The sequence below is a fragment of the Lycium ferocissimum genome, chromosome 9, assembly GCF_029784015.1.
Source record: "Lycium ferocissimum isolate CSIRO_LF1 chromosome 9, AGI_CSIRO_Lferr_CH_V1, whole genome shotgun sequence".
NCBI lineage: Eukaryota > Viridiplantae > Streptophyta > Magnoliopsida > Solanales > Solanaceae > Lycium > Lycium ferocissimum.
In genome coordinates, this window is record NC_081350.1 from 56,671,643 (window position 1) to 56,683,099 (window position 11,457).

General features: G+C 34.9%; 1 protein-coding gene and 1 pseudogene across 1 annotated transcript; one reads left to right on the forward strand and one right to left on the reverse strand.

Moving 5' to 3' along the window:
- Window positions 1–8,153: 8,153 nt before the first annotated feature.
- LOC132032083 (probable galacturonosyltransferase 12) lies at window positions 8,154–9,048 on the forward strand (annotated as a pseudogene).
- A 759-nt stretch (window positions 9,049–9,807) lies between these two features.
- LOC132031342 (uncharacterized) lies at window positions 9,808–11,212 on the reverse strand. Its single transcript, XM_059421262.1, has one exon. It carries the CDS (start codon window positions 11,070–11,072, stop codon window positions 10,062–10,064), a length of 1,011 nt encoding a protein of 336 aa, XP_059277245.1. The 5' UTR covers window positions 11,073–11,212; the 3' UTR covers window positions 9,808–10,061.
- Between the last annotated feature and the right edge of the window lie 245 nt (window positions 11,213–11,457).

Here is an 11,457-nt window from a genome sequence, read left to right on the forward strand (position 1 = left end):
AATATAGGTTTATGTATTTTAAATTTTTTATGATTAAAATATAGGTTATGAGAATATGACTTTTTTTAATAAAGAATTTCTCACATGGCATACAGATAGTGGCACATGTCATTTTCCGGCGACGGAAATTTAATTTTTTGATGATATATTTTCTGGATAACTAACACACAGTTTATTGACTTTACTGTTACAATTAGCTTTATGACTTTAGTGTTACAACTAGTGAGTTTAGTGTTACAAGTGCGTTTAGTAACGACTTTACTGTTGCATTTTTTTTTTTTTTTTTTTTTTTGACTTTAGTGTTACTAAGAGTAAGTCTAGTGACTATCAGTAAAATTAACCCAAAAAATTAGTAAGAATAACGTTCTACTTTTGTGATAAAGAACGAGGTAAGATACACGTCTAAATAATCATCCATTTCCACTTGACAACATTCGCAATCATGGATAAGCAGAATGCAACACTCAGTGGATAATCGGAAATCGATATATGTCTTCAGAAGTAGGCAATATTGTCCTTTTAACTCTGTTATTTTATATTGTAGTAGTACACAAGTTTTAAGTTCCAAAACTAGTGTCCTGGACTTCAATTTTTATAACTTAAAATTTCTGAATTTTATTTTTTATTTTTTACTTCTATAAGTTCAAATTTTAAGATAGTATGCTAGACTTTTTTCGTGTTTTAGCTGGGAGTATTTTTATCCAAATTTTCTACATTAAAACATGATTACTTTTCAATTTCTTTATGATTGTTGAATAGTTTTCAATTTACATTCAAAAAGTGACCAACCGACACTATTTCTACCATAGTGATTGAATAGACTAATTTTCTTTTAGTATTAGCTCGTCATAATTTAACATCTATTGCAAGAAAATTTCTAATAGTAAATCGTTAACTAAAATATTGAGTCAAATAATTTAACCTGTTAAAATTAGTATTCTAGATTAGAAAGTAAGGATCGAGTTTGGGAGTCCGCGACTTTTGTAGTACCAAAAAAAAAAGGTTGAATCAAAATAGCACTAAAAAAAAAAAAAAGTAGGTTTCATGCACGAATTTTGTGCGTGAAAGGACCAAACTATGAAGTTAAAACTTTGGCCCTTTCATGCGTGAAAGAGGCTACCTTTTTTTTTTTCCTTCTTTTTTTAAGCTATCAAAATCACGTTTTTTCCATAATTTGGGCAAAAATTAGTCATGTTTCAAAACCCCGAAATATCAATATTTTATATAGAACTTAATATCTTTTTTTTTGCGTACAATAACGTCGGCTCATTACATCAAGTATAACTAGACGTTTGGATCGTCGTTTTAGGGGTTGTAAAGTGCCCCGAAGTAAGTTTTGTTTGTTTGGAAACTTGTCATCTTTAGATGTAAGTGTCATATTTTATAGGGTTTTGATTTAAGTGTTTTTATTATTTAGTCAATTCGAATGTACAAACAAAAATATTATATTAAAAAATAATTCATCCAATACGAGAGGCTCAACCAAGGTATAATATATCTCATTCAATGCTCTCACCAAGGTTTGATCCCATGTTGTTGGCATAAAAAAGAAGCCAGTAAAAAAGAGAGGCTAAACCACCAAGCCAAATTGGTGAAAGCAACAAAATAGACAATTTTTATTTTTAATAATGTTCACTAATGTTATCTAACTCGTTTTCATAAATTGAATTTCGAACCTCGAAATCGACATTCAAAACATCATCACCACGGGATTTCCATCTTGAAATGTACTTTCTATCATTAGATTTTCACCAAGCAAGAATGAAAATTGTGCACTAATTTGGGGAAAAATTCAAATTGAATGGGATAATGGGCGTTTTTTGAAAAATCGGCTCTACCAAACCGCCTTTTGGCGTTTGGCCGGCTAGATCTCGAAAAAATACCACACGAGTAAAAAAAATCGTCATCGGACATCCAAGCGCAAAGTTATGACCATTTAAAGTTTCAACAATTTACAACTAGTTTTCTACCTATACTCCTATCCTTATTTTTTATTTATGTCAAATCTTCTATGATACATAAATTAATTAAGGTCATGCCACAACGTTAAGGGTTTGGAGCTAATCAAATTTAACATTTAACATGGGAATATACCAATTTTTTTCGTCCCATTGTAAACACAATTCAACATTTGTTTCCATTAGCAATCATAAAAATGCAAATTTGTCTCCCTCTATTTGGATAATTTTCAATGTATATACCTCATATGCATGGGCAACACATTTCTTGGCCTCTCTTTTTTTGGCATCTTGTTTGGGCAACAAGACCGTGGTAATGCGTGCAAGTACGTCTCATGGTGGCAGAACATCTCAGAGTAAAAGAACCTCTCGTCTTGAAATTTTATTTTGAATATTTTGTTATTGTAAAAAATGATGTATTACTTAATGCAATGAATTATTTTTGAATTATTTTGAACCTCTCGTATTGGATGAATTTTTTTTTAATATAATATTTTTATTTGTACATTCGACTTGACTAAATAATAAAACTCTTAAATCAAAACCCTATAAAATATGACAATTAGATTTAAAGATGACAAGTTTTCCAAACAAACAAAACTTACTTCGGGGAACTTTACAACCCCTAAAACGACGATCCAAACGTTTAGGTGTACTTGATATAATGAGCCAACGTTATTGTACGCAAAAAAAAAAAGATATTAAGTTCTATATAAAATATTGATATTTCGGGGTTTTGAAACATGACTAATCTTTGCCCAAAGTATGGAAAAAAAAAGTGATTTTGATAGCTTAAAAAAAAAAAAAAAAAAAAGCCTCTTTCACGCACGGAGGATGTCTGTGCGTGAAGGACCAAAGTTTTAACTTTACAGTTTGGTCCTTTCACGCACAAAATTCGTGCATGAAACTTACTCTTTTTTTTTTTTTTTAGTGCTATTTTGGTTCAATTTTCTTTTTTTTGTACTACAAAAGTCGCGGACTCTCGAGTTTGGCTTACAAATGGATGCAAATAGAGATAAGGAAACAACTTTGTGATTTATATAAATTTGACTGAACAAATAAAGAAATGAAATAATTTAGCCATGTAAAGAATTTGAATTTCTAAATCAGGTTTATGTTTTGGTAGGTTATTAAGTTAGGTTGGGTCAAACTTTAATGTGATGCGATCTAATTGTAAAACAATAAGTAAGTTATTTTCAAGCTTCCCAATCTCATAGTTTTGGATTCGCTTTATCTCTGGCATGTCACGACCCAAATTCCAAAGCAGTGAAGAAACTTACGCCCACCTGGTAAGCGAACCAGCTACAACCGATTAAGCCAATTCAAAGTAGAGTATCCGGAAGAAGTAAATAAAGCCATTACAAAGTCATAATAGTCATATAATCATAAATATACGTACTACCACCCAAAACCTGGTTTCACAAGTGCAAGAACTACTAGAATAAGAAGTCCAAGTCTAAATAATCATCCCTAATATATTGTCTAAGAATGAAAAAAGACAGGAATAAAGTAAAAGAAAGGGATCCAGTGCCACAGATTAGCCAACATCCCACCTTGAATTCTCGAAATGGTTGTTTCAATGGTTGGTGAATCCTCATGCAACATCCCACCTTGAATTCTCTAAATGGTTGTTTCAATGGTTGGTGAATCCTCATGCTCAACTGGTACAAGGGATGGACTCTGCACATAAAAAGGTGTAGCAAGTGTAGAGTGAGTACGGAAAATCAACGTGTACTCAGCATCATCATTGACCGACCCTAAACTAAAACGGTGATGAGGGTTGGTCTTCCGAATGTTTGCTTTCACACTTATCCGCTATTAGTTCAAAAAGGCATACTTTCAATCTAACGAGTAAAATATGAGAATTTTCACCTAATTCAACAAGTATTCAATTACTCAATCAAGTGAGACCAGTACATTTCAACCGATCCTTCAATATGATCCTTCAATAAGTCAACAGTAAGGAATGAATGAATGATATGATATTATAGGCAAATGCAAATGCAAAGCGGTATACACACGCTCCGTAATATGGAATATGTGACACATGGGGTACTCGTGAAGTCCATACACCATACAGAGCCAAATCCCACCGGGTTCTCGAATTTAGGTTTCGTCTCAACACTTATCCAATTCGGCTATATTTACTTGTCTTTAGCCAATTCGGCTCTTATCATCCGCATCACTCCGTCCGGAACTATTTTCCATTAGATATTACATATGTATCCTCAAGTGTAATATGCATGAGATACCATATGAAATCATGAATATGACATTATGCAACAAGGCTATAAAGTAAAAAGGCTTAATTTAGCTCTTTTTTATCCTTAAACGAATATTATGGAGTGATGAGAATACATAATCAAGAAGTAAGAAAGGCATATAGTATAAAAAAAAATCAAATAAGAGATTCATATCTCACCTCACGATTCGCGTCAATCGATCCATGCTATCAGCCAATGCTTACATGCTTTGGCATTCAAACAAGGAAAGTAAACAATTCAATACTAAACAACTTCCCGAACCATGGCACCGGTACCCAATACAAGTGCTCATCACCTCACTAGTACGGGACCCCTTATTTACCCACAGCTCCCTCTTTATTAGTCAATTTACCAACCTCACACTTTAAATAGAGTCAAGTAAAGTTCCAACTTGCCTATTTTGAAGTCCGAAACTCACAACAAAGTTTTGCCCTTTCTTAGAGCTTCCGAACAATCCCAATATGTTCACATACAAATTCTACATTAGCATATGAGTCTGTAGACACCCATATTGTTATGGTATAATTTCGGACCCAAAACGTCACTAAAAAAGGCAATCCCAAGCCCCGGAGGGAAAAACTGTAAAAATCGCCCTAAAATAAGTTTACTCATAGCCCATAGTCTAAATCTATAAAATGATTCATATCCGACTTCAAATCGGCTTCTAATTAGAAGAATTACACATTTTCAACTTAAAGCTTTGAAATCTCAATTTTCCAACCCATATCATAATTTCAAAGATGAAATCCTGCAAGAATCGAAGATAGAATGATAAAAGGGAGATTAGAATCTTAGGCCCACGATGAATCTTAAAAAAACCCTTCAAAAATCTTCCAAAAACGATGTCTCTTGCTCAAAATATGATATGAAATGTCAAATCCCGATTTTGGAATTAAATATTGCAAGGAACAGTCCCTTCTTTGGACTCGCAGGACCTCCCACATGACCGCGAAGACCAAAACCCAACCCCACCAACACTTGCCTTTTGTGAACGCGACCTGGCCCACCGCAATCGATATCCCCATCGAACGCGTAGAATAAAACCAGCAACTGAACACCAGAATTTTTGGTGTTATCCAAACTTGAAATGACCCGAAACACATTCGGGACTCCCGGGACACAAACCCAAATATGCATTTTAGTCATAAGACATGCTACGAACCTGCTCGAGCATTCAAAATACTCATATGGGATCGTCTTGACCCAATGTTGACCATAGTCAGCTCCAAATCATCACAAAAGCTAATTTCTCAACTAAGAGTCCAAAACACACCCGAGCCCCTCGAGATCCGTTCTGACTATCCAACTACATCATAAATCACGTTCCGGACCTAACGAAACTATCCAAACTCGCTACCCCAAATGTTGACTTTGGTCGGCCATTCTCATTTCTTAATTTAAGGAGTTCCAAAATATCTTTTCTTTTTCGAAACTCACTGATTGCCTCAGAAATCATGTCACTCATCCCCGCAAGTCAAAAACATCATTTTAAAGCTACGGTAAGGATCATTTAGGGAATAAGAGATAAAAATGTCGAAACAACCTAATAGGTAACTACATGCCATGTCTCCTCAGAGCAACTATAAAACCCTCCTCTTTGTTCCTTTGTTTCCCCCCAACAATTGCATTCTCTACTTACAATTCCTCCGTCTTGGAGCTCATGTCACATGTTTGTTTTTTTTTTAAGAAAAAAAAAATCTCATAAATGGTGCAAATCACCTAGTGCCTACAAATTGTCCTAAAAAATTGCCCAAATTCTATTTTGAATCCTCTCTCTCTCTCTCTCTCTCTCTCTCTCTCTCTCTCTCTCTCTATATATATATATATATATATATATATATATATATATATATCGGTTCATGAAATTAAAATTGAATCAATTAGTCACCAAGTTACTATGGAGCTACGATGCAAGCAATGAGATTTACGAGGAGGATGAAGAATATGCTAAATGGAATCGACATGTCTCTGGATAGGCTAGGGGGTACCATTAATTGGAGTCATTTTCAAACATGTGGCAGCTTCTTTTGCCAACTAGTTGCACCACAAATTTCCTGTAACCCTGAAAGAAATTCTATAATTGTGAAATTACACGGTGGCTTTCAATAGGTTCCTATCTATGAACTTTCTTAGTTTGTGTAAATGCATTTAAAAGAAAAGGGTCCAGCTAAATAGAACATTGCCTCCTGAGATACTATATACTTTTATCCAGAGGCTTTTGATGATAATTTTTAAATTTTTGGTTTTGATCCTGCCTCTGTACTTCACTTCTATGCTACCTTTTTTTCAATTTACATCTCTTTTAATTTAACTCTGATCTCCCAATTTTTCATGTTATTAGCTGCTTGAGCACTTTCGGTAAAGTTTCTTACATAAATCTTTAAGCACTTTACTAGTTCTTACGTAAATAATTTCACCCGAATGAACTTTGGTGGTTGGTTCTTCACAAATGAATTGTTGTATTACTTAAACATTGTCAATTCAACTAAATATTCACGACCCCAAAGAAGGAGAAATCTTCGTTATTACATCCCAAAGCCCTTCAAAATTGTTTGTCTAAGTGCAGTATGTTGGCCTCCAAATTTTTTCCTAACACATAGCCGTCCAAGGACTTGAAGCGCATCTCTTATCGTATTGAATGTTCGAAGTTATTGTTATTATGCCGTGACCAAATGATATATCCGAACTAGAATAAGAAGTGTTAATCTAAAATAAAGATGTCTTGTGAAGTCAAGGTCAAGAGTCAATTGGCTTAGTTTGGGAGATGGCTAAGTCCTTTAGACTATACCTGATATCAATTGCAGAGGTCGTTTGATTCGTGGGATAAGGGTTAATAATCCTGGATAAAATGTGGGATTACTTAAGCTCATGTTTGGTTGAAAATATAGACATTTGTAATGTTATGAGGATGATCATTCGAAACACAAGCTATGTATAGAGGAGGTTAGACATCATTAATCCTCTCGTAAATGTATTTAACCAGGCTATTGGTAAGGGTAGGGAGAGCTAAGAGCGCAGTGTAGTCAACAATCAGTTCCTGTACAACCGTCTAGACACAGAGGGAAATCACAAAACACGTGCATCACACGTCGTGATCATCTATTCATGCTTCCCTAGAAGTACTGCTGTTCGAGTTGGTGGCAACTTGTACTAATAAAGAAATAATATGTTCACAGTGAACAAACCTGATTATTACAAATATAGTGAATATCAGCCTACTAATAGTATCTATTTGTTCATAATAAACAGAGTTCCTTCATGGATTTAATTAGATGATGCAAAAGAAATCATCTACCGATGAAAAATATTTGTTAAAAGTAAGAAACTTAGAGATCTCGCTCATAAGACTCAATCAAAAATTGTTAGTTCTAGTTTTGCGGATAAAGATATCTTAGCACTTAAAGTCTTAAACCATCATTTCCTTTCTCTTTTGTTTTCTTTCATTGATGTGAACAGCCGTTTTGCTGTTTGCATAATCAAGAAACCTGATGCATTTCATGCAGGTTGCTTGGGGGAAGAAACCAGATGTGATACCTTTGCATTCAAGCTTAAACCTATGTTATTATGCTCCTATCGTGCCTTCCACGAACCAGTATATAATTAGAATAATTCAAATATATCTGTGTACCACACTATGTCGTAGACCACATTTGCCGACAAGACAGTTAAATTGGTTAATTCCCTTGTCCTCTAAATAAATAACTAGAACACATACAAGTAAATTCATGAAGCAAAAGACCATGAGATATCTACAATGCAAACTACAGCCACTCAAGGGAAAAATGACATCCCACATACAAGCTAAAAGCACAAATGGTCGTAGTGTGGTTGCATCAGTGCTACGTCCTAATAAGTGCATATTCTCTTGCAGGTCAGTCTTGAATAAAAACTAAAAAAACCAAAAAGTCAACAATACCTGTACCCCGTACAGATGCGCTGTCTTTCTCTGAAGCTAGCACATGAACATTCAACCAATGCCAACGCTAGTTCTAGTCACCATCAAGAACTTGTCCCTGCCTTAGTTGATAAGTCATACTTCAATTTCGTCTTTGCCTCCGGCAAATGTTGATGCTGCTTCTGTTGTTGCATCATCACTTTTCAAGAAATCCTTGCACCTAAAAGAAGGTTGTCCTTCACATAATAACAGATAGGAGAACCTATTCACCAATGCAAGCTTGGTTTTCTTTGCATTCTTTGATCCTCTCTATCATTGAGGTTAAATGGTTGCACAATTTAGATTAGTTCACAAAGGGGATGGTTTGAGTTATGGAATCAAATGGAGAAATACCAAAAGGCAAGGTCACAGTTCAAGGGAGGGTCATCTGCTTTTGTGGCCCCCCAATAAAAAAAAAGGGGACAGTTAAGAGCCAACATCATTGCAGCAAAAGTTACAAGACCTCAGTCCCATATACAATTCACTGATGAACCACAGAAAAATACATTTTATAGAGGTAAGCCTTGAAATCTTAAGGTAGACGTCTTTTACTTAAGATGCATGAATGTAACATGCATTCCTCCTTTTTCCTGAAGTAGTTGAAATATTTCTATAAAGTAAGAATATACCCCTGTTTCCCCACTCTTGATAAGGTAGTCTTCCTGGGTTAATTTATAACATTGTAGCTTAAACTGATTTTTCACCTCTGTGGGATGTTGAAATGAATGGAAAGATGAACGGAGCTGTGGAAATGTGCAGGGAGGAAAATAAGTTTTTAATGTCAAAGCACTTTAAAAGCTGCCTGAAGTTTTCTCATCCTCTGATAGAAAAGACCCTTGATCCTACTGAATGCGCATGGGATATAAAAAAGCATGGAGGAAAACAAATATAAGTCAAGTATGCCACTATTGAGCCCGAAGAAGTAAAAATACAAGCGACATCAAATGCCATCTTTTTGAAGAAATGCATTCTGAAAAGTGTTATAACCTTTTTAATGTTTTGTTTATAGACAGAACCCAGCTTCTTTTAACAAATACAACTTTAGAACTACTCGAACCACTTACTGGATCACCCTCTGGTAGAGTTTCCTTTTTTCGTGCAGAAAATCAGACCGAGTTTGTGGCAGGTAAGGTCATTACCCCTGGTCTGATTATATTGTTCATGTCCATGTTATTGATCCCTTTTAACATATGCTAGGACTCGGGTACTAAGACTTATACAAGCATCGCAGATATTCAACATTGCGACAAACTTCAACCATTCTGGAGCAAATACCTTGACTTCTAGGATAAATATACCAAAAGCTGTCATTTATAGCATCTTGAAATTACTTCAGGAAGGTGATTGTAAATGAGAACATAAGTCAGGGAAAAGTTCAAATGACTAGAAGGTCTCCAATCCAAGAGCAGAGATGAAAACATCACGAGGCCTGACGGGCTTGATATTCTACGAACTGAAAAAGGGCTTAAAAGCTAGTTTGACCAGCTTTTAAGCCCATCCAAGCACCCTCGGAATCTTCATAACTTCTTGGATTTATGGTTCTATAATGTTATTTCATTCAGTAGTTTAGATGTTATACAACAAATGATAATCGATGTTCTCACCAAAGAATGCTCACACAGATGACCAAAAAGTTGCATCATCTTCAATAAACTGTTAAAGAGTGGATTCAGATATATCATGCAGAATTATTCATAAGGATTAAAAAAATGACAGATTGCAAAGTTTCAAAAAAACCATGTGCATGCTAAAGTTAGTCACCCCTTTCCTCTCCTCTCCGTTCTCTATCTTAAATCCAATACAATCAGAATAATTTTTATTACACAGGGTATAAATAAAACAAATAAAACTACAATTAAAAAAGATGTGATCTACTTCAGCTCTGATACCTTGAATTTTTGCGCTTTACTTTTTCCCCCTTACATTTGACACCAAATCCTTCAAGAATTTCGCCGATTTTGTAATTGGCGAATTCATAGCCATCAAGTTATACAAAACATTCTCAACTTCAACGATCGATGGCCTTGTTTTAAACCTCGAAACAACCTTCAACTCTCCATCTTCTTCAACAAACACGTACCATTTCGAATTCTCGCCACTCAAAACACCATCTTTAACACATCTAAACATCACCCCTTTTCTATTACTCAATATCCCTCTAACCTCCAATCCCATAAATGAATACACAACCTCAAAAGAACTCACAAATCCACTTAACTCACCAAAACTACTCTCTTCATCAAAACCCCATTTAGGATTAAACATCACCACAGGCTTTGGGTAAAACACATCAGAAATATCCTTCATAAAACTTAATCTTGAAGCCTCAGGAGCCATAAAAACCAATACATCAGCAGATATTTCACCAATATTTGATGAAATATCTAAATTTTCTATAATGGGGTTTGAATATTTCTTCTCAAAAACTATCTCTGCAGCTTGTTTTAAGGTTTTATTAGGCCATAAAAGAAGAATCTTGATTTTTGGACTTTTCTTTTTTAAGGGTATGTTTCCAAATATATCAAGAGCAAGTTGAGATATTGCAGATGGTGAGTCATCAACAACTGGAATTTCAACACGAAATCTTGGTTGTTTGAGTTTCTTGATTTTTCCAATGAGTTTAGGATTGTTAAGTGGTTTCTCTAAAGTACTAAAAAGAGATAATTTTGCTTGGGAAATTGCATCTTCTTTGCTGGCAGGTGGGGTAGGAGAAGAGAGCGAACATTGAAGAGGTGAAATTTGGAACTTTTTTAAGGGTTTTGTGAAGGTAAAAGAGAGATAAAGATTGTTAAGTTGTTGTGTTGATCCTAAAGAGTTTAAGGATTTTGCGTATGGGAATTTGGTGAGGTTGAAGTGGAATGATGAGTGGGGAATTTGGATGCATTGTGCATGGAATTTTACAAGATTGGAAGCCATTTGAAGTCAATTATTTGTCAAAGAGGATAGTGTTTTGGAAAGAAATAATTACAATAGTGGGAAGATGTGTTCCTTTGGATAAGGCGGTATACAAGTTTTGGAAGCCTCACAGAACTTGATACTCAAAAGTACGAAGGGGACAATCTTGCCATCGTGCTGATATAACCGTTTTAAAATACGGAAAAGGGCCAAATATACCCCTGTACTATCAGCAAAGGTTAATATATATCCTTTGTTATACTTTGAGTCCAAATATATCCCTATCGTTATACTATTAGTTTAAATATACCCCTTCTCCATTAAGTTTGTCCAATGTGAACATTCAATCCTACATGACACTGATATTTAATGAGGTGGATGCCACGTGGCATGCTACCTCATTGCC